This window comes from Marmota flaviventris, chromosome 10 (assembly GCF_047511675.1).
Source record: "Marmota flaviventris isolate mMarFla1 chromosome 10, mMarFla1.hap1, whole genome shotgun sequence".
NCBI lineage: Eukaryota > Metazoa > Chordata > Mammalia > Rodentia > Sciuridae > Marmota > Marmota flaviventris.
Genome location: NC_092507.1, coordinates 13,984,167 through 14,012,040, shown reverse-complemented (window position 1 = coordinate 14,012,040; position 27,874 = coordinate 13,984,167). Strand labels below are relative to the sequence as shown.

General features: G+C 40.4%; 1 protein-coding gene across 1 annotated transcript; it reads right to left on the bottom strand.

Moving 5' to 3' along the window:
* Micos10 (mitochondrial contact site and cristae organizing system subunit 10) lies at nt 1-27,874 on the bottom strand. Its single transcript, XM_027951959.3, has 4 exons — nt 27,722-27,874; nt 3,768-3,815; nt 2,672-2,781; nt 1-246 (listed from the first exon to the last, which is right to left on the bottom strand). Exons 1-4 carry the CDS (start codon nt 27,783-27,785, stop codon nt 232-234), a joined length of 237 nt encoding a protein of 78 aa, XP_027807760.1. The 5' UTR covers nt 27,786-27,874; the 3' UTR covers nt 1-231.

Here is a 27,874-nt window from a genome sequence, read left to right as displayed (position 1 = left end):
TTCCCATTTTTGTTTAAATTTATTTAAGATCACCTCCTTACATTTTCCAGAGAGAAAATACAAAACAAGAAACAGACTTGGTTTCAAATACATAAACAGTGTGCTGGAGTTTAAAGCATTACTGATAACATTGTTCCAGAAGAAATGTCAGCTAACTCCAGGGCACTTCAGTATTCCTGAGGAATAAACTTGATTTCTCTTGTCCTCCCACTGGGATGTTCTCAGTGTGCGTCACTGCTCCTGCTCCTGTGAAGCAAGGATACTCAGGTCAGAACAATGCAGGCAGCAGCTGGATGACCTGAATCGCTGCTTCAGGCCAGACCCAAGGGACAGAACCTCCCCACACTGTTGCTTTAAACTCTCACCAGAAGATGGTAAATATCCCTCTCAGGTTCCTAAGAACGGTTCCCCCAATATTAAGAGGAAAAAGAATGGGCAAGGAATGGAACAGGCCCTGGCAAACTAAGTTCCTAAAACCATCTAAGGGGTCATAGGTGAGTGCAAAGGACATCACTTGAAACAGCCTACTAATTATATGATCTCTGGCAAGTTTCTTAACCCCAGTAAGATTCCATTTTCTCATCTGCTGACTGAGGATAATAACACCTCTCTCAGGACCAACTGGGAGGTCTAGAGAGAAAGCACATGAAGATAAAGCCACTGAGATGGCCCACAGGGCCGTAGCTGTCATTTGACAAGCAGTGAGCATGGTATGACTACCCTGAATGAGCCCTTCCTCTTAAAGCAAGTAGAGGATGACAACATCGAGGCATAGACTCAAGTTGAGATGAAGTTACAAGGCCATTTTGGAACAATATACACTAGGCTGTAAAAAATATGTAACAACATTTTCCACTGTAACTCCCAGCTATGAAACATATAATACCCATATAATCACCTCTGAGCTATTATCCATGACAACCCAGTTTGGAACAATGGAAACATTTTGAACAAGAAAAAGACCTGCTCTCTGCCTGTTCTTTCTGTTCTCCCCCACCCCAGACTCAGCTCGCTGCCAGGAAAGTGGAGTCAGGGAGCAGTGGAAAGGCCTGTCCTCAGCCTGCTGCCATGCAGCTGTGCCTCTCCTTGTCCCCCTCTGCTATCCTCCCCCTGGCTTTGGCTCAGAGGTGGTTCATTAATATCAACTCCCCCTGCCCCGACTCTCTGCAGCGCTCGGATTAGCTGGTGGGCAGCTGACAGAGTGCGAGCGGCTCCTAAAGAGGAGGCTGCGGAGCTGTGGTAAAATACTGTTATTTGAGATTTCGTGACCCTGTAGCTTCAGCTCTTGACCAAATTAGGACACGCATTTGTGCCACATTTTCCGCTCTACTTGTTATTATGGTGGAACAATGGACAAGTCAATCACCCTTTCTTGGTTGGCCTCAACTATAACTGATGTTTCTATTTATATAGCACCTCACAGCTTAAAAACATTTTCACTTTTAACCCTCACCACAACCCTATGGAGGTTGGGGGATGTAGCTCAGTGACAGAGCATGTGCTTAGCATGTGTGAGGTCCTGGGTTCAATCCCCAGGATCCACCCCACAAAACAACAACAAAAATCCCCCATAGGGAGAAATTCTTCCTCATTTTACGGATGGAAAATGGGAGCTTGAAAGTGAAACAACTTGAGATTCTCGTAAGAAGCAAGGGACGGCCTGCACACAGGTCTCCTGATCTGCTGCTGCCCCATCGCAGTGAAGGTTCCAGCTCAAAGGAAAGCTGGAGAGCGGGGAATCCGAGACATGTAGGGACTGTGCAGCTCTTAGAGGCCGGGTTGCTGTAAAGGCTGAGCTTCAGCGAGCCCAGCCTTTACCACCTACAGCTAGCGGAAGACATGATTCACTTCACTCATCTGCTCTACATTTACTTCAGTGCCTACTCTTTGTTCCAGGCCCTGGAGACACAAAAATAATATCTCTAACCGTGAACACCCAGCCTCCCTGACCTTGTCACTTAAACCCCATAGGAACCAACCATCTAAAGCAAGGCAAGGGGAAAGGCTGCCACACAAACCTCAGGAGACAGGCTACACTCTTTCCTTTTTCCAGTTTGTTTGCAAATCCACTTGTGTCCAGGTGTGCTGCCTTACACCTGTGATCCCAGCTAGAGCAAGGGGATTGCAAGTCTGAGGTCAGCCTGGGCAATTTGGAGAGACCCCATATCAAAACAAAATTTTTAAAAGGGCCAGGGATGTAGCTCTGTAGCACAGCGCTTGCCTATCATGCGTGAGGCCTTGGTTTCAATCCAAGCACAGCAAAAAGTAAAAAGAAAACTCCACCTATAGACAAGACCTTTGACAGAAACACAGGAAATTTAGTCAAGACTATCTTCTCCAATAAAAACGCAGAATCATGGCCGAGAGCCAGAGTCTTCAGGTTTAGTTTGAGTGAGGTGCTTACAGGGCACTGAGATCTTAAAGGAAAAGTGCTACTTACAGCTAGCTAATGCTTCCCCATTGATAATGACTTCAGTCCCAGCCATCCACCGTGGAAATGCACATCTGAATGCACACATGCAACTAAAGACCCAGGGGAGACCCTCTTAGCACCAAATAGTGTCAACATCACTAAAGGCCAATTGGCACTAAAGTACAACCTCAGGAGAAACTTTTTTCTTCTGCAAAAAAAAAAAAAAGAAAAGAAAAGAAACATCAATCGTATACATACTTTGACATATTTTCCATGTAGAAGATATGGAGCCTGGAAATCATGCTGGCAGTTGGAGTAGGCCATCCCCAATCCCATGCCTGAACCAAAGGCCAATGGCCACATTTTTCCTATTGAGCAAAAAAAGGAAAATCTCAATAAAAAATCATTTAGAGAGGATAAAGTTTCCCACCCCTTTAATACATCTGCTAAGGGTTCAATAAATCCTCAGTGGGCACCATATCGCGATACCACAGTGCTGTGGATGTTTTGTCCATGCCACCAAAAAAAGGGTTAATACGTAAATATTAATGTAGCAAATATTTATAAGCATCTATGCTGCTAGCTTTGAGGAAAATTTAAGTAGTACAATATGAAAATAGAGTTTTTTGGTATCAGTTCTAATCATCTGCTCAGTTTGATATTTTAACGTTGTCAGAAGTAATAATACCTTTCAGTAAGGTGCTTCAAATTTTTTAAATAGGTAGCAATTTCACCAATATTTATATACTTTAGTTTAGTAAATCATGGAGTTTATTTAAATCAATCTGTAAATGATTATTTCACATCAACAGAGTATGTTAATCGTGATTCTCTAGTTATGCAGTCCCTGACAGCTCTTCATGGAAACAGGTCAAAGTGACCCCTTTGGCTTCAGTTTACGATCCAAACTTCGGAAGTTATTCCAAAGAATGAAAGGGATACTGCCTGCCTTTACTTAGAATTTTTGGCCAGGAAGCATGTGTATTTCTGGTTCACTCGTTTTTATTACCAGCAAGACTCTCATTTTCAAGTTCCTTTAGAAAAAAATTACAATTAATTAGAAATATTTGAGCATGAAGACTTGGCTAAATGACTCACTGGCATAAAGTACAGGCTTTTGAAATGATATCATATTTTAAGATAACAGGCACCTGACTCAACGCCCAGAGGGAATGCAGGAGCTGTCCAGCCCATTTTGACCTCTTTCAAGTCCACATTCTTTGTCCAGAGCTGTTTTACAATGGCCTACCTAACCCATAAATGGATGGGCCAACAGCCATTTAGATGTGCCTTCTCCAAACTTGTGTCCCTGCTACGCACATATATACTGTATGGAAAAATGAGTCAAACTTACTTTTAAAGAAGGTAAGTGAGAAAACAATTCCTAATCCCAAACCAGTACCTACAAAAAAGGGAAAAAAAAATATTTATATATATATGTTAAATTGCATAATAGTAACTTGACAAAGATAACATTAACGTTTCTTAAGTATGAACATCATAAAGCAGGTTATCTTTTCATAATTTGGTAGAGAGTTGATTTTTTTTTTCATTTCTAACCTTTCCTATTGTCAGAAGCTTTATAGATGCCTTTGATCTCCCCTCCCATGATAGGAAATAAAAACTCTGTTCTCCATCATTCTGCCTAGACAAGTTACAGGATATGAGGGTAGGGGGCTGGGGAACCAGCCAAGAGATTATTCTAAGCCCTCTCTGCACTGCTGCCCATCTTGCATAAGGAAGCCAGATAAACAGTGCCAGAGGATGCTTCCCTGGTCACTTCTGCACTCTGATTGATGCACTGGGGGCGGGGGGGCAGGGAGAAGAGATTGAACCCAGAGACACTTAATCACTGAGCTACACTTCCAGTCTTTCTTTCTTTCTTTTTTTCTTTTTAAAGACAGGGTCTCATTAACAGAGAGGACTGTTCATGGTGCATTATCTATATACAAGCAAATCGACGGTGAAAATAAACTAACAAATAAATAAATATAAACAAACCACCATGAACATATTTCTGAAAAGAATGATACCTCATGGAGAGAAGCCTCAGGCAGGTCCTTATGAGGGAATTCTAGAAGGCATTGTCATCATAGGAGGATCAAAGTTTCACGACACCTGAAGACCTTCCAGTGGGGAATAAGGTAGGTAGAGGTGGAAAATAGTAATACTGATGGATCCTCACACCATGAAAGCCTAGGCTAATGTGTGTGTTTGTGTCTTAGTTCGTAACAAAAAAGCCTAGAAATTTTTAAAAACCGAAAAAAGCTTATAGAACAAAGATATATAGGTACTGTGGATTAAAACCAGGTGTGCTTCTGAGCTACATCCCCATCCTTTTTTTTTTTTTTTAAATAGACAGGGTCTTGCTAAGTTGCTTAGAGTGGTCTCAAACTTGGATCCTCCTGCCTCAGCCTCTGGAATTGCTGGGTGTGCACCATCACAACCAGCTTAAAGAAAACATTTTTTTTTTGTACAGCTATGTTTGGAACATAAACAAAGTATTTGTGTTTTTTTTTTTTTTATAACATTTAATATTTATTTATTTACTTTTTTTTTTTTTTTAAGAGAGAGAACTTTTAATATTTATTTTTTTTTAGTTTTCGGCGGACACAACATCTTTGTTTGTATGTGGTGCTGAGGATCGAACCCGGGCCGCACGCAAACCAGGCGAGCGCGCTACCGCTTGAGCCACATCTCCAGCCCCAGTATTTGTGTTTTAATGTAGGTGTAATTACAAGAGTCAGAGTTAAAATAAGCTAAGGTTATTTTATTACTGATTTTTTTGTGGGGGAGGTGGTGATGTTAGGGATCAAACCAAGGGCCTCTGAGCTTTTCCGTCCCCCCAGCCCAGAAAAAATTTTCTAAATAAATGTAGTGTAGCCTTATTATTTATAAGGTGTGTAAAGTCTACAATGATGTGTGTTAACGTCCTAGAGTCCTTCACACTCATCACTCACTCACTGGCTCACCCAGAGTAAGTTCAATGCCATTCTTGGTGAGTGTAGTGTTCTATATAATTATACAATTTTTAATCTTTTATAGGATTTTTTACTTACCTTTTCTATGTGGAAATACACAGACTCTTGCCACTGTTTATGACTACCCAGATGGTTAGTACAGTAATAGGCTGTACACATTCATAGCCCAGGAACAATACCTACATCCCAGGTGCAAAGGCTGTCCCACCTAAGTTTGTGTAACTACATTATATGATGTTCATACAATGAGGACATTGCCTAATGATGCATTTCTCAGAACATATTCCCATAGGTAAGCAACAAGACTATACATACGTGACTATAGCCTACACAAATATATTTTAATTAAAAATAATTACTTTGCCCTATCCAGTAGATCATGTGTTATATATATTTGGTGCTCAACTTTAAAATGCAATATATGAAAATCACTTATCATCCCAATTTCCAATTAATAAAATGGTGAAAAATTAGACCACAATCAAGGTTGGCATAATGACAAGGGAAAGGAACTTAATACTTGAGTATTTCTCATGAGTACCCAATAGCCCCACCTCCAAAAAAATTTGTTTATGTCAAACAAGCTGATATGGCATTCTCCCCCATTTTCCAGGTACAGAAAATAACTTGTCTTCAAGTCATCCATTGATTAGTTCTGGAGCAATGATGTGGGCTTGAGTCTGCCATACTCCAGCGCCACTGGACCCATTATGTCCAGACACTAGATTCCTCCACAACCTCAACCCCCACAATTACGACTTCCCAAGGGAAACTGGAGCATCCAGTGACACTTAACAGTCAAAACATGAACTGCGCTCCCCATGCAACAGCTCAGAATGCTAGGCAACCCTGTGTAACAAGTCTACACAAAGCCCAAAGGGCTTATTCAGACTCATTTCCAGACTGATCCTAGCGTGCATATGACACAGATGCAAATTTACCTGGTAGGTGAGATTCAAGAACTTCAGAGAAATCAGAGCCACTGATATTGATACTCTGCTATTGCTTGGTTTATAAAATGGCAGAGGGTTCAATTTCAAGGCAACTTGCCTCACCCCTTGCAGCTGGAAGATGAGTAAGACAGTAAATTGGTACTAGAAAATGAGGTAAAGGATTTGGACTGGCTTACAGATTCCAAACCCGGCAATGGGATGGGGAGGCAGGCCAGTAAAAACATAATGGCTTACAATCAGAGCTTTTGCTCTTCCCCATCTGGAGGCAATTTTTTTGGCAAAGAAATCAAAAGCCCAAAAGGAAAATATTTCAGCATTTTTCTTGTCCCTCTTGACTCCATGCCTGTCTCTTCTATTTTTCCCCAAGGAAAGAAAGCTCTCTGATGCTAAACTTTTCCTAGCAAGAGACCAAGAGTGATGCTAAGTCCACTGCTACCAGTATCGCTCCATCAAAAAGATGAGAAACACTGCAACATCGACCAAGAGAAAATCTTTTATCTCTAGAACCCAGATATATGCCCAACCACCCTGTTTTGCTCCTACCAAAGGCATCTAACTGCAAATATAAATAAAAGCTCAAAATCACAGTTCAGTCCAACCAAAAGGAAGAGTTATCGGGGACATGTTCTGTGGTCTTGATTAAATGGGGCTGTCAGAATTTCGATTCTTGAGTGATCTCCCCCCCTCTATGTTTCTATATTTTTAACACACAAAGTAATATGGTATTCTTTTCAGGAAAGAGAGATTTTTTTCATTCATAAAATGGTTTTTAATTGCAATGTTTTACTTAAAGTTAGCTATGCCAGTCACTTAAGAGATAAACAATGGCGGAATGCTGATGAGTTTTACAGAGTCAAGTTCTCACATGCTCAATTCTCTTTTAAAAGGCAACATGTTGCTTCAAAGAAAGTTCCACCTGACCAGGGGACACCAACTGTGCAGCTGTTTCCACTAAAGACTGGCACCTCTAGGCCAGGTTTAAGCTTTATAACAATAAAACATGAAAGGTTTGTCTTACAATAAAAACAAACCAACATGGAAAAGAGAAGAGGTTTTTTCTGCCTTTGGCCACTTTTTCTTGTTGTTGCATGACAAGCTCTTTTGGAGGAAAAAGCCAAAGGAAAAAGTACAAAGCATTTTTCACCTTTTCCCTAGAAGCAAATATTTAACTATGAATGCAGTTTATATAACTTTGCCTCCCCCAACTCAAGGCTGTTCTCAAAAGTCCATGCTGTCTGAAATGACAAATAACCCTTGAGTAAAGAAAATGCTCGATTATAGATACATCTCTTCCTCATGACAGAGTCCAGTTTGGGGACACACACACACACACACACACACACACACACACACACAGAAGAGCCTTATGGAATTGACATTAGGCACAGAGCCTATGCTCTGCAACCATTCCTCTCAGAGAGGAAAAAGAATTGGCACAAATTCTTTCTAGAAGGAATTATTCCAAATCAATCTAACCATGCAATGTAATGCATTCTAGTACCCAAAAGGACTTTATAAAACTGGTTAGTAGATAAACACATTTTTTGGAAGAAACAATTCCTTAACAGGTCATGTGACACTGTTTTAATAACAAAAGATCAGAGAACTCTGCCCCTACTAACTGTATATACAATATACCTTATCTTATGCCTCAGTGATTTTATAACAAATTTAAAAAGGATAACCAACAAAGGTACACCGGTGTACACTTAAGCCACCTTTTGGTAAGAAAGGGGTGAAATATATGTTGATGGCCATTGTACTTAAGGACAATTTCTAATTACTTGATGTAACTTTATTTTTACATTTAGAAAAAATCTTTGCTCTCACCATGCCACAGATAATAAAGCTTTACTTCACTACAAATAATTACAAACAAACATAATTAGCAGGAACTAACAAGCAAACTATAAAATCTGATTGCAGAAATGTATTTTGGCTACTAGCCCATAAAAAGAACAAGCTGGAGCAATACATGCTCCTGCAGAATTGACTCTTCAAAAGCTACAATGACCAATGGACCTCCACTGTTTGAAGAGGAACAAAACAAATCATATAGAATTTTTTTTTTAAAGCATTACTATAAAACATCATAGGGGAAAAGCAAGGCACGACAGTGTGTGCCTATAGCCCAAGTACTCAGGAGGCTGAGGCAGAAGGATTTTGCTTAAGCCCAGGAGTTCCAGGCCACCTGAACAACACAGGGACAGCTGGTCTCAAACCAAAACCAAAACAAAAACCCCACAACAACAACAAAATACCCAAGGAAATAAAAGACTATAGCCCCTTTTAATTTATCAATAACTTATTATTTGAAAATTAAGACCTCACCTCAGTTTACATTTAACATTTTGAACGTTCAAGCCTCCAATATTCTTAAGTCTAAGGTATAGTTATCAGTGCTAAATTTTAACCTATGTCTCAAAATTGATTAAAATTGCTAAGCAATTCTCTTTTATTCTGTATAACTCGTATCAAGATGTACAAGCAAGCCAGGGCTCAGAGGCACATGTCTACGTTCCCAGAAATTTGGGAGGCAGGTAGATCTCAAGTTTGAGGCCAACCTCAGCAACTTAGCAAGACCCTGTCTCAAAATAAAAAATAAAAAGGTCTGAGGAAGTGGCTCAGTTCAGTGGTAAGGCATCCCTGGGTTCAAGTCCCAGTTCAAAAAAGAGTATAGAGCAAAACTGAAGTACCATAGTCAATTGGCAGTTTACAAATATGAAAAGTTACAGAAATTTCCAGTAAGTTTTTAAGATCCTAGAAACTGTGTGCCAAGCAACTGTTTCTTTCTTAATGTCTGAAAGAAAGGGTGCAGCTTCCAGGATTTACTCTCCAGGTGGATGGAGTGGCAAGAGCACTGCCCTGTAGCAAGAAGAGCCCGGTGCACACTGCTGCTTGTGTCCCCACCTGCCAGCTCTCTGACCTTGGTCAATTACATAACCTCACCCAGCCTCAACCTGCTCAGTCCTAGGGTGAAAACCTTTCAGAGTTGCTTGTGTTATGAAAACGGAAGTCTCCAGTACTGTCTGACACAGAATTCAGTAAGTGGTATTAAGTTCTGTCATCTCCCCAGTAAAACTCAAAAGATGTCAAAAGTTTAAAGTAATAGTTAATCCTCTCTTAAAATACAACTCCCTGGCTTACATAGGATCACACTATAGTTGAGCCACAGCTAAAAACCAGAAACTGTCTTTTCCTATTCTGGAGAGTTGACTTTGTCAATGGCATTAGCAATTGCTTATATGAACACATCATATATATATGTACACACACACACAAATTTATGTGTGTGTGTACATATATATGGAATTCCTTTAGAACTACTGCTTAACTAGATCATTTTCCTTTTTAAAATGTAATAGATTTTTCTTGAGCTGTACTATGTTTAATAAAGCTATTTTTATGCTTTGAACGTGGATTAAATCAAATTGACCTATTTGATTTAATAGGCTGCTTTCCTGTTCAATCATGTTTCTATCAATGCTATTATAACTACCAAGTGCATTTGTTATGAAAGAACAAACAAGAATGTGCTTTTATAGAAAAGTACCTTGCGACAGAGTTTAGTGAGAATTTTCAAGAAAATTCCTGATTTACAAAAGATGCTCAGGGCCCAATTTATGAGGGGAAAAAAAATAGTTATAAGTCAGTTTCAAATTGTGTTACTTAATCCTTTGAGGCAAAGACAGATTGTCCCAGGTGTCCACATGTAAGCCAAGTCATGTGAATTAACCAAGAAAGTGTGCCAGACCAAAGACCTGGAGATGGTAAATTTAGTCTGCTAATCAGCTTCTCAAAAGTCAATATTGCTGCAGGGTCTTTAGGAAATAGACTAAGAAGGTGGCTATTTTATAAGACCTTAGCCTTCCTGTGGCCATCCACACTAGACAGGAGCTGGAAAATATGTAGGAATTTCTTGGGTGAACATCTATTACCAGGATTCTGATCAGAACAAGCAAACTACTCAGCAGAAATAAAGATATGGAAGGCAAATGTGGAAGTCTTCAATGGTGTGCTCTGCTTCAAGAAAAGCCAAACTCTTGGGCTGGGGTTGTAGCTCAGCAGTACAGTGCTCACCCAGCACGTGCAAGGCCCTGGGTTCGATCCTTAGCACCACATAAAAAATAAATAAATAAAACAAAGGTACTGTGCCCAACTACAACTAATATTAAGGGGAAAAAAAAAGAAAGAAAGAAAAACCAAAGAAAAGCCAAACTCACAAAAGGGTCCTTCTAAATGAGTGCATACAGCACATGATTCAACTTTCAGAATTCTGACAGCTGTATAACTTTCAAGAATGCATAAAATAAGAAATAGCTGTAAACATATAACTAAAATATAATTAATTCCCATGTGGGCATATGTAGGAAAATGACAAGCTTAATTATTAAAGGGAAGCTGGGAAAAAAGAATTATTATCAAGCTTATACAAACACAATTACAGATTCATATTACATTTGTGGGGGGGTACCCTGGAGGTGCTAACATTTATAGTGTCAGGTACTGTATCACCTTATGTGATTTATTATGATCCCATCCTTCAGAATAGGAAACAATTCAGAAGGAGTAAAGTTATTTACTACACACAACTAATAAAGTAGAACTCAAATCCAGGCCAACTCCAAAGTCATGGCTCTTTCCTATACCAAGGGCTAAACTTCATGGAGAGGTTCCCATAACCACAGGGGTCTAATAGATTGTTATATGGGACAACAAATGCTTTTCTGGACTGTAACTAGGCATAAGTATGTTACTATGTTACTCTTGGTCCCTCAAGGAAACAACAGAAACCACAGATGTTTGACTTAGCAATGGTAATAAAAACCTGAAATTACTTAGAATCAATGAGAAATTGTCAACAAAGGAAGCCAGGAAATATTTCGCTCTGTGCACTGGATGGAGATAAAATGAATCCAAATAGGCTGAAGACTTATAAATTGCTGAAGAGTATTTTCCAGTAAGACCCTTCTTCTCTAATATCTCCAGCACCTCTAGGTCCTCATCATCTCTATCAGTAACTGGATTATCATTTTTGCAAGTGTAAATATAAGAATTAGGGTTTCATTATACCCTATGTATATCTATGTATATTCCATCGTTGCTATTATGTTGTTTCCTACTCTGATTCAAATGAAAAATTCAATAGAGAACCAGGAACTAATAGTTTCTTTCCCTTACACACATGGATTTAATCACATTTATTAAGTGGAAGGCACTAGGGAAATTTTTCTTTACTCTTAGAGCACATCAGTCAAGTATATAGTATTTATTCTTTGAGAAATGGGAAGCAGTATAGTGGTTATACTCCAGTTATGGGGATATGTGGGCTTGCGGGAAGACAGATTAAACATGATTGTGAATACTGGTTGGGCTACTTATGACCTGTGTGACTTAGTCCTTAGGCAATTATGTAAGTTCTTCAGGTGTCAACTTCCTCATATGGAAAAAAGGAAAACTGGGGGTGTGCCTAAGTGCTACAACACTTGCCTGGCAGGCATGAGGCTCTGGGTTTGACCACCCCCCAGCATTGCAATCAATCAATCAATCAAAACAAGTGATTGAAGCTCCTGTAATTCCAGCACTTGGGAAGATGAGGCAGGGGGATTAGTTGAGCCCACTAGTTTTAGGTCAGCCCAGTCCACACAGTGACTATCTCAAAACAAAACAAACAAACAAACAAACAAAAGAACACTTGACAGTGCCTATCCCTGCCTGGGGAGAAGTGAGAATGGAACAGCATGTTATGTGTAAAATGATTGGAAGAACAGGGCACTGCACTTAGTAACTGTGATTTATGTTCTTTCCCCACTTAAAAACCATTTCAAGAACAAAATGAAATTCCAAATATTTACTGAGCACTGAAGGACAAGAGGCCTGGCTTCAATAAGAGTCACAGATAAAGAACTACTTTCTCCCTAGGGTCTCTGTGATCCAAAAGGGATAAGAAGTCAAGCAGCCAAAAACATGACCCAAAGCAGAACCTCCACGCCATGAGAGAGAGAGTGTTTTCAAGATCTAGAGGAGGAGGTGGGGACACATTTGGTGGTGAAGACTTTTTTAAGTCTTCAAGAAAGAGTTGGTATTTTAGTTGTCTTGGAGGCAAGGTGGACTTTTAACAGCTGGGACCTAGAGGATGAGAGCACATTGAATGGAGCAGAAAAGCAGGGAAATCAGGAGTGGCCCAAGGGTGAAGCACTAGGCAAATCCAGGAAGACAGCAGATGAGGCCAGAAAGGAATCTTGGGCCATTCCACAGAAAGCACCAACCAGAACCTGGGCCACGGAGTCTACGTAGCACTTCACTTAGTAGGCAGGGTACGTCTCCAAGAGGGTTCAGAAAGAAGTAACATGACTAAAGCTATGCTTTAGGAAGATTCAGCTAATGTGTGCAGGATGTGGACAGAAAGACAAAGTTCACTATCTAGTGTTGGTACCAACTGATAATTAAAAACAAAGTGCAAGGCACAATTACAGAAAAAGTATGTACTAGAAGCACTAAGGAGGTACTTAACTACCAGGGAAGGCAGCAATAGCAATGGGCTACAAGGAGTTCCTTGTCACTAAATTGTCAAGTGGGACGCAGAACACGAAGCAACACAGCCTTCTGCCATATTCTGGGTCCTGGTCTCTATAAGCAATAGGGAAGAAATAAATGAATTTAAATAGCGAAGCAAATATTAAATGTGGACTTTTATAGTCCATTCTGGCAGAATGAGGACAGATTTGAAGAAGTTTCCAGCAAAGATACACACAGCAGTTAGAAGAATGCCACTGTGTTCAGAGGTAAGGTCCAGACTTCAGGTATGTTTTGGTTTGGTTTGGTTTGGTTTGGTTTTGGGTGGTACTAGGGATGGAATCCAGAGTCTGTAGCATGTGATGCAAGCATGCTCTACCACTGAGCTACACTCCAAACCCAAGGACTAGACTTCAGATTTTCATTTCTCTGTTCATCTGACTGACAAGGTTACCTATATTCTTCATTCTCTCAACAGCTTTCCCTTGACCTTGCCAGTATTCCATGCTAGGCAGAACTGAAAGATGGTATCAAAGGCAGTAAAACAGGACTTCGGTCAAGACTGGAATCTTCTGAGGAATGGCAGTGAGCACAATGACAATTCTTGGGTAAGGGATCCACAGGTAAGGAAGGATATGGTAGAAAGCCTCCTGGACAAAGACGAATGACGGCAAAGGAGGTTAAATATTTTTAACATATACCAACATTTTTGCACTTAAGACACCGTTGATGCAAATGACAAATCAAGTCAGTGGTCGCAGAGGAGTTGGAAGGACCTGCCTGAATTTCAGGGCTTCCAAAAACAGACACATTTTTTCACTGTGTATGTGCTTTTTTTTTTTTTTTTTTTTGCAGTTTTTGTGGTGCTGGGGGTGGACCAAGGGCCTTGCACTGCTAGGCGAGCGCTTTGCCACTGACCTATGTCCTCAGCAACTTTTCATTGTCATTCAATCTACTAAGCCCCATAATAAATCTGAGTCACTAGACTTGTATACGCTAAGAAACCGAGTGAAGAGAAAAAGTCATTTAAAACAGAAGGTGGGGCTGGGGATGTGGCTCAAGCGGTAGCGCGCTCGCCTGGCATGTGTGCGGCCCGGGTTCGATCCTCAGCACCACATACAAACAAAAGATGTTTCTGTCCGCCGAAAACTAAGAAATAAATAAATATAAATAAATAAATAAATAAAATAAAACAGAAAGAAGGTGCTTTGCCACTGAGCCACATCCCCAGCCCTGATATAAATTTCACATTACAGGTAGAATAAGGAAAAAAGTTGATTTTTCAATGCTCACAGATAATCTTTTCTGGGAGTACATAAAATTAGTAGCATTTATTTAGTGTTAAGACAAAACATGGGACAGGAGCAGTAATATATTTTGACTTCTAATTAGAACGGGATATTAGTGAGCACACAAGCTCAGGGCTTCTCACACTCAAGACTATGTTGAAATGGTTAAAAAAAAAAAAACCCTACAACTAATAGATTTAGTTTAGTCATCTGAAATTATGCCAAAATTTTAACAGCTTTCTTAGGTCTATCTGCCTAGTAAAAAGTGAATTATGTTGCTTAAACTGTTTGCTTCAGTTAATCATTTAAAATCTATCCAACAGGAATTGAGGTTTATATGTGTAGGATCTGACAAAAAAAATCAGTAACGTTAGTTCTAACTTGTAAACATTTGTCAAAGTAACATTAAGTACAAATCTGTCAACAATTATGTCAGCACATTACAATAATTATAAATTTCCTAATTTATAATGGCATTCTAATGGTTTAGGTTATATAATGAACACTGAAGTAAAAGCTCTGGATTTCAGTTCCTCCCAAATACATAAACTGTTAACTATTAATAGTTTCAATATTCTACCTGAAAATAATAATTAAAGTAATGTGGAAAGTCTCCATAATCTTATTTTTATTTATTTATTTGGTACTGGGGACTGAACCCAGGGGCACTTTACACTGAGCTACAATCCCAGTCCTGTTTTTATTCTTTGGTTTGAGACAGAGTCTCACTGTTTCCCAGGCCAGTCTCAAACTTACAATCCTCCTGTCTCAGCTTCCTGAATAGCTGAGATTACAGGCATATGCCACTGGACCTGACTTCCATAATTTTAAACAAGCAACTCAGTCACACTGCAATGTGCTTGTCTCCTCCCTCTCCTCCTGTCCCACTGTGCTTCCCACTCATGTCTCCCAACTGTCTTCTAAACCCACCTTTTCACCTGTGGAGAGCCTCCTTTAACAACCATCAGATTTCCAATTTGCACACTCAAATTCACCCTTCAGTTCTTGTTCCTTTCATATTGCATAAACAGCATTGTAAATTAGCTTTTCCCACTTCTTCCTTGCCCTTGAGGCAGAGGATTGCAACCAAGTTCAAGGTCAGCCAGGGAAATTTAGCAAGACCCTATCCCAATAATTTTTTAAAAGGGCTAGGGATGAGCAGGGTGCAGTGGCGCATGCCTGTAACCCCAGGAGCTCAGGAGGCTGAGGCAGGAGGATCCCAAGTTCAAAGCTAGCCTCAGCAATTTACTGAGGTCCTAAGCAACTTAGCAAGACCCTGTCTCCAAATAAAATATTTTTTAAAAAGGGCTGGGGATGTGGCTCAGTGATTAAGCGTTTCTGGGTTCAATCCCCAGTACTCCCCACCCCCAAGAAAAGAAAGGGCTGGAGATGTAGCTCAGTGTTAGAATGCTTGCCTAGCATGTGTGAGGCCCTGGGTTCAATCCCCACTACCACTTAAAAAAAAAAAAAAAATATATATATATATATATATATATATACACACATACGTACATATATATATATATATATATATATATATATATATATATATTCCAATGAATTATGACTTTATAAATAACATAGTTCTTTTGTTTTGTTTTACAGGCATGCACTTGGTTTAAAAATAAAACAAAACCTTAAGAACGGTGGGCTATGCTTTCTGTAAAGTCATTCTTATTATTTTGGGATCCCCCCCCCTTTTTTTTGGTGCCATGCTGAGGATTGAACCCAGGTCTCACACATGCTAGGTAAACACTCTACCACTGAGCCACAGCCCTAGTCTTCCTTTTTCTTTGCTTCATTCCCACCTTGTGTTTGCTGCTGAACTCACACATGCACACAGAGGGATGCGTGGCTGTGCTGTGTGCTAGTTGGGAGGCTGGGGTAGCTCCGAGTGTTGGCACTCCTGATACTTTGTGCTGGTGATTCCTAGTGGGTGCTGTCCTGAGCACTGCAGGGTCTTCAACAGCATCCCTGCCCCCATCCGCTAGACACGCTCACTCCCTCACCCTCAACCCCCCCACCCCACCTTGCGGTGACAGCCAAACACATTTCCAGACACTGTCAAATTTCCAAAGGTAAGGGAGAAAAAAACAGAATCACCCTTGGTTGAGAAACACTGGTCTAGGGGGTTATAATTTATAAAATTCTTTCATGGCCATTATCTTACCTTGGGTCTTGGTGAAATTACGTAGGGGACTGGGGATGTAACCATGGAGTGGTGAAGTGTTTAGCTAGTCTGTGCAAGGGCCTAGTTTCAATCCCCAGCACAGGGAAAAACAAAACAAAATGAAAAACCATATAGGGATCAGCATTCCAAATTTACAGAAGAGAAAACTGGTAGTGGGGGGGGGGTGCAGCTACTGGGGATTGAACCCAGAGGTGCTTTGCCACTGAGCCACATCTCCAGCCCTTTTTTTTATTATTTTTCTTTAATTTTGAGACAGTGCCTGCTAAATTGCTGAGGCATTGAAATTGGGATCCTCCTGCCTCAGCTTCCCAAGCAGCTGGGATTACAGGCATTGTGCCACCACACCTGGCCGGAAGTAGAAACCAAGGCTCAGAGAAGGTCATAACTGCCCAAGCTCACTTGGTTCTAGATCCCTCTTCCTTTCACTATTTCACACTGCCTCACCAGCTAATGGAAAGCAACATGTAAGACCCCCAGTTCCTTCATCCTGACAGGGAGAGGCTGGTCCCTTCCTTCCTCCCTTCTTCTCCCTCCAGAGTAACCTTCTGTGGAAGTCCAGCATATTCAACAGATAAAAAGTTAATTGCTTTTTGGAGTTCAAGCAGCATACTGGCCCCAACTCTTGAACGCCATCCTTCTCCCAGAGGGGCTGCATAAACCCTAGGGCTCTAGAGAACATGTTCTGGAAACTGGTGACTAACAAACTCCTTCATGTTACACAATTCCAAACAGCCATCTCTTGGTTAGGGGAGGTCTCTGGTGTGATTATAAAGGCTGAAATAGGAATCAGCCACATTCAGCAAAATAGTACCTTAGACCAAGCTCCCAACTAAGTTACAACTGGCAGTAGGGGATGGTGTATCCCAAGTGTGTGAGACCCCAATGGCTGGATAAATCCAGGAGGAGATATAAAGGGGATCAATGGACCAGTAAGCAGCAGCCTCATGGACAAATCTGTGTGATATCCAGGACACAGGAATAAACAGGTTCCAAACAAATCACCCTACATGAATGACTCTAAGGAATGTATTTCAACCTCAATGGGATCAATTTTCTAATCTGTGAAATGAAAGGGGTAAAATATATTGTGTTATCAGCAATGAAATTTTACTTTCCCAATAAAAACAATTTCAAAGAGAACAGACACATAGAGCTTCTCCACTGAGTGGGGTAGGACAGGCTGGAAAGATCCACTTGCCCACCTCCCCTCACTTTCTTTTTGGTACGTACTCCAGCCATTAGCAAGCAACCTCAAGGGTACTTTGGAAGACATTTAAAAATGACTGCATCGAATGACTTTGAAGGAACAAAACAGTTCCTTCTAGCTCTCATACTCTTATCGTTCTGGGTATAAATTCAAGGAGGTTATTCAACTGGAGTATCCAAGAAAAGCAACAGTGGGACCTCATATCCACCAAGAGCAAACCCATTAACCTGCCAATGAATGAGAAACTTCATTAATGAATGCCAAAGTAATTTCACAGTTGGTGAAAAGTTTGAAGAAACTTCATTTTACTAACATGTTAAACAGCAGAATTAGACTTGTTTAAGGATCATTAAATTAAAACTACAGGGTAACTGACTGAACTCAATAAATGAAATTTTCAGAAGAGAACTGAACCTAGACAACTCTACCTAGAGAACACTAAACTGCAGAGTTTGGCCTCAAACTTGTGATTCTTCTGCCTCTGCCTCCTTAACAGCTAGGATTACAGGCATGTACCAACACGCCCAGCTAATGAATGTTTTTTAACAAACTATTCTTATTTGTGTATTTTCCTTTTTTGGCATGCTGGGGTTTGAACCCAGGACTTCATGCGTGCTAGGAAAGTGTCCTACAGCTGAATATACCCTCAGCCCCTGTATATTTGAATTATAAAAACAGCAAAGTTATTGATCCCCCCTACCAAGCATCATTATCATTCCCTAGAGATAATATGAATTAAGCTTATTACTGTTTATCACACATATATAATTCCATTTATATCTGATAAACAAGCTTGACGCTCTGCACCTTACTTTTTTCACTTCACATGGAGCACCCTCCCGTGACAGCATATATCTTGTTAATAGCTTTTATTGAAAGTATAACATACATAGAAAGTATACATTTCGTAAGCCATTTATCAGTTGATGGACATCTGGGTTGTTGCCAGTTTGGGGGTATGAATATTATGAATATTAACATACAAGTATTTGTGTGGACACACATTCTTGTTTCTGTTGGGTAGAATTACCTATATCATAACTTTATAAGAAACGGCAAAACAGTTTTCCAAAGTGGTTCTACTATTTTACATTTCCATCAACAGTGTTCAAGAGTTCCAGTTGCTCTATATCTTATCAATGCTAAGTACTGACAATCTTTAAAATGTCAGCTATTTTAATGGGTGTGCAGGGGTATCTTGCAATTTTAATTCACACTTCCCTAATGAACACTGACGTTAAACATCTTTTCATGTTTATTTACCATTATAACTAAGTCTTTAAAAAATTCTACCATAATTTATTTTATTATGAGTTCTTTACATATTCTGAAAGCAAGTCCTTTGTCAGATGGTTTCAAGGCAATATTTTCTCCCATTCCACGGTTTGGCATGCACCACATGCCCCATAAAGTGTTTTGTTTTTGGCAGTGCTGGGGACTGAACCCAGGGCCTTGTGCATGTAAGGCAAGCACTCTACCAACTGAGCTATATTCCCAGCTCCCCCATGTGGATTTTTTTGTTCTATTAATGGTGTCTTTTGAAAAGCAAAATTTTAATTTTGATCAAATCCAGTATGTCTTTGTAATTTTTGCTCTTTGTATCCTAAGTAATCTTTTGTGACCCCAGGTTCGCAAAGCTGTTTCTCCTGAATTTTCTTCTAGAAGTTTTGTAGCTTTAGCTTTTACATTAGGTCTATAACCCTCTCAAGTGAGGTTCATTTTTATCTCTATACGAATACTCAGTTGTTCTAACACAATATGTTGAAATTTTTTTTTTCTCATTATATTGCCTTTGACAAAAATGAATGCCAGATATTTTGGGGTCTATTTCTGGACTCCCTTCTTCTACTGATCTCTATGTGTATTCCTTCTCCAATATCACACTGTCTTATAGCTTAAATCTTGAGAGCAGGTAATATAACTACTCCAATTTGATTCTTAAAAAAAAAAAAAAAAACACTTTGGTTATTTTGGATAGTTTATAATTTCATATAGAATTTAAAATCAGCTTTGACTTGGGGTGTAGCTCAGTGACAGAGCACGTGCCTGGCATACATGAAACACTGGATTCAATCTTCACACAAAAATAATACTCTTCTCAATTCCTAAACTTCTTTGAGTATTATTTCTCTTGCTAGAAAAAGGGATATTAAGTTTCCTCAATGAGCTTCTAGGAAAGTAGAAAGGGGATATTAACATACCAAATATTGTGGCACATTAACAAGCTTCAATTAATGTTAGCTTTCTCTTTTTCCCTCTTGGCCTTTAAATAAACAGGAACAAATCTAGCAATGCCCTAACATTTCACTAGTGGGTCAATGGCCATAGTAAAAATATTACCAAACCAACAACTTTTATAAGTAAATATTTGTATTTTTACTTGGATTCAGTATTGAAATGCACTTGCCAAAGAAAGCAATTCAGCATATTTACTAATAAACTGTTTCAGGCCACATTTTAGGAAAGCATAAAACCACAACCAGAACAAAAATTTTAATGTTTTCAAGTTCCATATAGCGCCTAATTACATTATTCTGTAATACTAACAGAAAATCCTCCTCTACTAAGATCACAATGTTCCATTATTTATATTGCTGCAGCAAATGGAAAAAGTTATCTTTGCTCACACTGTTTACAAATACATAAAGCAAACAAATATGGCTACCAATTCAGCAATTAACATGTACTAATTTGAAACCCAAACCAGTAAACAACCAAAAACCTTTGAAGTATTTTAGTTTAGACTAATTGATATCACTCCATGAAATGGAGAGGAATCAGTTTGCAAACACGGGGTACCAAAAGGCAATTTCTGGTGAGCCACCAACGCTTTGTGGTAACCCACATTTATGAGATGAATTGATACTTAAAACAATGATTTGCTTTCTTTTTCCCTGACTTTATTCAATGGCCTCTTTCAGGAAAGTATTTTTTAACATTAAAATGGCTTTAAACTATCAATCTAACCATACTTTATTGATTATTAGAATACACAAAATCTGCTGGCTAATCCTAAGGCAGGTCAGCTGCTCATGTACTGTCCTATTTTCTTAGTAATGAAGGAACAAGGCCAAAATTCTTTTTCACGAAGATGAATGCATGGCAATTCAATAAGTTCCATCTGTTGACTGAGCCCTGCCTCACTACATTAGAAATTAAAACTGCAAATGTTACTTGGACTCCCCTCCTGCCTTTCTTATTTGTCAATGGGAACAACTCTCACCTGGGTAGGCTTGGCATCGCCTGAATCCTTGTGCTCCTGAGCCCTTATTTCAAGTTCTGTTGAGTCCTTATCTTGGTACTATTTCATTTGTCTCCTTTCCACTCCTGCTCCCATCTTAGCTTCAGCTTTCTGTTTTATCATCTCATCTTCAGCATGGCTCTGCATATACGATCTGTAATATACGATCCCATCTCCCTGCCTTCATTCTAGCTCTCCCCAATTGTCTCATGTAATTCAGTGATATTTCTGAAACCAGAAATTCAACCTCCATCCTCTTTGTCTTAACAGCCAATGATTTTCATCAAACGCTAAGTACAGAATTGCCACAAAATCCAGCAATTCCATTCCATATGAAAACATATGTCCACACAAAGATGTGTACATCTCCTATAGCCCCAATACGTAAGAGGTTGAAGCAAGAGGATCATAAGTTGGAGCCTAACCTAGGCAACTCAGCAAGACCCTGTCTCAAAGCAAAAAGTAAAAAGGGCTGGGGTATAGTGTATAGCTCAGTGGTATGGCATCCTAGGTTCTACCCTCAGTACCATTAAAAACAAAAAATAAAAATCAAAAAACTTTGTACACTTGATTACAACAGCATCATTAAGAACAGTCAAAAGTGTAGCCAGGCACACACCTGTAATTCCAGTGACTTGGCAGGCTGAGGCTGGAGGATTCCAAATTCAAAATCAGCCTCAGCAACTTAGCCAGGCCCTAAGCAATTTAGCAAAATCCTGTTTCCAATTTAAAAAAGAGGGCATGTGGGGCTCAGTGGTTAAGTGCCCCTGAGTTCGATCCCTGACACATACGCACACAAAGTGTAAACAACCTAACTGCCCACCAGCTAGCAAATGAATAAACAAAAGATGCTAGAGCCATACCACAGAATATTATTTGGTAACAAAATATAATAAAATAATGAAAAATGCATATACCTTGTAGACATAACACTAAGTGAAAGAAGCCAGACACAAAAGACACATATGTTATATTTTCATGATGTGAAATGTCTAGGATAGGAAAGTACATCAGTAGTTTTGGGAGAGTGGAGTCGGGGATTTGGTAATGGGAACAACTGGGCCTAGGGTTTCTTTTGGAGGAAATTAAAAGATTCTAAAATTAGATTGTAACGAGAGTTGCACAATTCTGTGAATTTACCAAAACTGTATCCTTTTTAAAAATATTTATTTTTTTTTAATTATAGTTAGACACAATACCTTTATTTTATGTATTTCTTTATATGTGGTGCTGAGGATCGAACCCAGAGTTTCACACATGCTAGGCGAGTGCTCCATAAATTCTCTTATGGTATGTGAAATATACCTCAATAAAGCAGTTTTTAAGAGAGATCAATATTTCTACACTCCTTTCAGGAAGTTAGTTTTATACTGCGTAACAATCTATTTCTATACTCCAGTTCACATGAAAAGATCATGATATGGTCCCTACCAATATATTTTTTAAAAAACCAAAGAAAAAGGTGATGTCTTTAGGATGAAATCCAAACTTGTTAACAGGTTTTATAAGGATCTTCCTTGGAGCTAGGGTTGTAGCGCAGTGGTAGAGTGCTTGCCTAGCATGTGTGAGGCACTGGGTTTGATCCTCAACACCACAATAAATAAATAAACAAATAAATAAAGGTATTGTGTCTATTTACAACTAAAAAATGTTAAAAGGGGGGGGGCTTTCCTTAACTACCTCCCCCTTCTACCTTTCCTACCTCACCTCTGCCCTTCCCCACAAGTCCTTTGACTCCCACCTCCCATGAGTCTCCCCCATTAACACATAGTAGTTACAAGCATGCGCTTTGGAAGGCCAACAGAATGGGGTTCAACCCACCTCTGCAGCTAAAGCCCACAGCCACTGTGAGCTTCCATGTTCTCATGGTGAAAATACCCCACACAGTTACATCTACATATTCTCCCAAGATGGAGCTTGAAAAATAAGATGCCCTTATGTATGCTACCACAGTCCCAAGCTGAGTACAGGACAGGCTGCTTGTAAGTATCAATGGCTTGCAAATTACACTGAGGTAAATGCTCAGTAAATGCAGCCATTCTCATCATTCCCCAAGGGAGCCAGCCAGTGTCTTTCTGTCTGTCTGTTTCTCTCTTCTGAGACATTGTCTGGCAATTTATGAGGTCTGGAATGCAGTTCTCCACCTGGTTCACCTATTAAATATCTATATAGTCTCCAAGGTGAAGCTCAAATATCACCTCCACCTTGTCCTCCAGGCCCGGGCCAGGACCTATTCATGATGCATGCCCCTTACAATAGCTGACCATAACAACTGCTGATGTTAACTAGTTTTTGAGAAGCATATATAAACAATTACCATTACACACAGAAACCGGAATATTGATTTTCAGGCTTCCATACCGCCACCAACACCCAACATTAGAGTCAATGTGTTAATTATTTTACCTTATGACTTCTACCCTTCACTTCTAACCCCTCATAGCAGGAGTAAAATAGAGCAAAAGGGACACAGCCAATGTTAAAGTTTTCCAAGTCACATTAGGGATTCCCAGGACCTGGATATGAATCCAGGAAATACTGGAATCAGATATTCCTCAAAGCATCCTCTGGTACCTCTGCACTTGAGGCCCTGCCCACTATCACCTATCATACAACAGTACCAACTTGGTCACAAGAGCCACAGCCACACTGCCTCCAGCATTCAAGAGTGAGCTATATCAGGCCTCCAAGGGCAATGGCATGTCTCCCTGACTATCAGTGCGGGGCTCAGGAACTCTCACACCACAAACAGCAGACGCCTGGAAGTCTTGCACCTCTGTGATATTATCATCTAAAAATCCTATTTTCCTTGTGAAATAGTAAACAGATATAATCTCCCATCCAGTCCAGAGTGCTAAGACCAAACTAAGGGCATCAGCACTGCAGAGATCAGAACTACTAAACTTTCTACAGTCATAAAACACTATGCCTGTTGTACTCATTAACAAGAAATGTGTGGCTTACTCATGCTGTGGGTGCACACAAGACAAATTACTCAGTACATACAAGAAAATGAATGGCACAACCCTTAAGCTGAGCATAGAAAACCAAAGCATTCCATAAATCTGATAAAATTTAAAAATAAATCCATAAAATTAGCAAAAACCATTAATGACGCATTCAAATAAAACTAATGGAACATGCCATTCATAAAATGTAATATTCTTCACTCCTTTTTAATTTCCTGCAATAAGGCTTTGGCACTACTGCTTAAACCAACATCACCCTCTACTTGTTTAAATGTAAAGTGCTCTCTGGTTTGTTTCTCGGTTGACTACTCTCAAACATACCTAATTCTACTTTATTATTAAGATCTACTGACAGTAATTTATATCCCCCAATGAAACATAAAGTTGGTAAAAGTCCCAAGAGTTCAAGGACACATGATCAAACATGTGAACTGGCAAAAATTCACATGAAATCTACTTTACTCAGACTTTTCCATTTAAATGCTAATTTATTCAGTTAATAAAAGCAAGCTGAGCAGCAAATATGGACAGAGAAGATAGTCTACAAAATTCTCAACAATATATGTCATTCATTTGATAATAAATATTATATATTGCTCAGTGGTACAGTGAGTGCTGGTATGCTTGAGGCCCTGACTTCCATTCCCAGCACACACACAAAAAAGAAAACCGGAGAAGAACAAAGGCTGAAAAAAATAGAGGCAAAGAGGCAAAGAACAATGGCACATTGTGCCTATCACTGAGTAGCTCCTGTCCAAAATCAGGGAAGCATGTGGGTTTTTCAATCTAGGATCTTAATATAACAGATCAAAAATATTACAAATCACCTATTCTCTTTCCAAATTATTTGACACAAAATAGTTTGGGGGGTTTTGCTTTTTTTTTTTTTTTTTTTATTGTACTGGGGATTGAACCCCGGGCTGCTTTTCCTCTGAGCTACAATCCCAGTCCTTTTTTAATTGAGACAGGGTTAGCCAAATTGTTGAGAATCTCATTAAATTGCTGAGATTGGCCTTGAACCTGCAATCCCCCTACTTAGGCCTCCCAAGTCACTGGGATTACAGGCATGCACCACCATGGCCACGAAAATTTTTAAAAGCATTTTTTAAAAGCACATGTGCCTTCAGCATACTCTGAGAGTTATTTAATTTGATGTACAACATCTTCACTACAGAGAAGCAGTTAAAATAGTCACCTTTTGGAATGGTGACAAGGCTCAATGGAACAGTGCTGGCCTATCATGGTCAAAGCCCTGGGTTCGATCCCCAGCATCATATAACAAAAGTCACCTTTCAGCAAACCAATAGGAAAAGAAATGAAGATACTTGTACACAGGCAGACAGATTGAAAAGGGCTCCCAAAGGTTGATCTCCAGTCACTATGGTATTATCCCTGTGGTCTCTGAAGAGCGAGTAGGAAATCATCAAGATGGAGCTTCTGCACTGACCCTTTCATTCCTGTCTACATCTTCCACCAAATCTCATAATTATCTCATGGTAGGCTGCCAATCCCTGAGACTCAATCTCTATATTGAAGTACCAGAAAAGCAAGCATCCAGAGACTTAAGAGAGCTCCACAAATTCACTATCTATAGGAAAAGGAAGCAGCGTTCACCCTCATGGTCTTAGACACTATTCAAACAGAGCCTCTTAGGCCTTTGCTCTCTTCCTTTTCTGCCCTTATCTAAGTCCATTATGTATGTGGGGATAAGGGGGAGGGGTACTGGGGATTGAACCCAGAGTTGCCTACCACTGAGCTATATCCCCAGCCCTTGTTCTTCATTTTGAGACAGAGTCTCATCAATTTGCCAAGGTTGGTCTTGAACTTGGGGTCTCCTGCTTCAGCCTCTCAAGTTGCATGTGAAAAAGTGAAGGCAACTCAAACTCCCTGAAGATAAAATGGAATCTAAGACACTTCACAATCATGACTCTACCCAAACCAGCCTTCTTTTCTTTAGAAAGTAGAGCCACTAAAATTGATGCCTGGGTTCTAATGCCAGCTCCCCAGCTTCTGGCTACTTTACCCTCTCTGTAATTCAACTTCCTCCTCTGTAAATATCCATGCTGGTCTGTGCCCACTCTTTCATCCTGACTACCCAAGTCCAAAGTCATTTACAAAGGTCAGCTGAAGGCCCACTTCCCTTGAAAACTCTTACTGGATGACCTCGGCCGCTCCCTTCACTTACTTTACAAAAGTTTTACAGCACAAAGTCTGAAGCTCTCATTGTAACTTTTACCTGTGCACCTACATTATCTTGGGGTTCATCTAATTATTCCCCACCAGCATCCCACTCATGATGCTGTCATGAGTGACAGAGACACTGCTGCTTCAGGTGGTCATCAGCAACACAATATTAATATCAACAATATTACTACAACCAATTCCTGAATGCACTGTCAGACACCATGCTAAGTATTTTATATATTTCCTTAATCCATCTTGGTAAATCTCTCTACTTCCATTTCATAATTGAGGAAGAAACCTTAAGGTAGAAAAACTAGTGAGATGAGAGCAAAGAGAGTAGAGAACTCAAACTCAGTTCCAAGTCTTGGAGCTGCTAAGTGTTAAGTTGGGAGTGAAATGGTAACTGTTTCAAAGAATTTCATTTATGAACTCTTTTTTTTTTTTAAGTTGTAGATGGACACAATACCTTTATTTTTTCTATTTAGTTTGTTTATTTGGTGCTGGATATCAAACCCAGTGTCTCACGCATGTTAGGCAAGTGCTCCACCACTGAGCCACAACCTAACAATTTATTTCTACGCTCTTCTAGGGGCTGCAGATACAGCAGGGGATAAACCAAAACATCCCTGCTTGGGGCCGGGGATGTGGCTCAAGCAGTAGCCCGCTCACATGCCGCTGGCCTGGCATGCGTGTGGCCCGGGTTTGATCCTCTGCACCACATACAAACAAAGATGTTGTGTCCGCCGAAAACAAAAAAATAAATATTAAAAAAAAAAAAATTCTCTCTCTCAAAAAAAAAAAAAAATCCCTGCTTTCATGCAGCTTACAATCTTCTTTCCCAATATTTTCATTCAAGTACATAATCCTAAATCCTCTTAAATGACCTAAGATTTCCATACACAAAAAAATATGAAATATGGATAATAAAAATTAGTATGGAAGTATGAGCATGGTACTCTACTCGGAGCCAGAAAACCTGGGCTGGATTTTCAGCTTTGCCTTACTGGCAGCACGTTCCTGGACAAATTCCTTCACCTGACTCTCCATTTCCTAACCTGTAAAAAGACTGTTTATGAGATAATGTCCGAAGCTGCCCACCTAGCACAATGAAAATATGTACTTGTTTCAATCTATAAACAAATTTCCCTCTCTCCCCTCCTTCACCCACTCCACGCAGTTTCACAAGGATTTCACAATTTGTATCATCACTATGTATATGTTAAAAACTACTCGGAGTTACACTGAGGACGGAAAAGTGACCGAGCTCTTACTTTCTAGGGTAATTCTCATTCCAGATCATCCTCACCGGCTCCAATTTCAGGCCCCAGACGACTGTGATTCAGATAAATGAGGTGACAGGTCGGGAATGACAGCAATTCACATGAGGGCCGGGCAGTGTCTATAAAACGTTCCCTCCCAGTGACCTTCTGCAGAGGCACTTTTGTTGCAGCGCGAGAGCAAGGTGGCCACCCGAGCAGGCCCGACGCCCGGAGCCAGGAGACGCGGCACCTGGGAGACTGCCGAGCCCCTGACCCGAGGCTGTGTCCCTGCACACCTGTCTCCGCGAGGAGCCCTGCTGCTCTTTTGCCACTGCCACCCCGCCGGCCACCTCGCCGGCGCTTCAACCGCGGCGGCGCAGGCTCCTCGGCCCGTGCCCCCCGCCGCCGGTGACCTCCCGCGCTTGGGCAGTCGCCAGGCCTGACCCCGTGCGACTCCCCTCCCGCCCTCCGCGCCGCTCGGCTCCGAGCCCGGCCCGCCAGGGGCGGGAGGCTCTCACCTAGCTTCACCACCGCATCCGCCATGCACCGGTCCCACTTCCTGCCGAGGTCTGACTCCGACATGTTCCCCTCCCGCGGCTCCAGCTTTCCTCGCAGCCGGCCCCCGCGCTCCCACTCTCCTCAAGTCTCGCGAGAGCCGGCCGAGAGCCGGA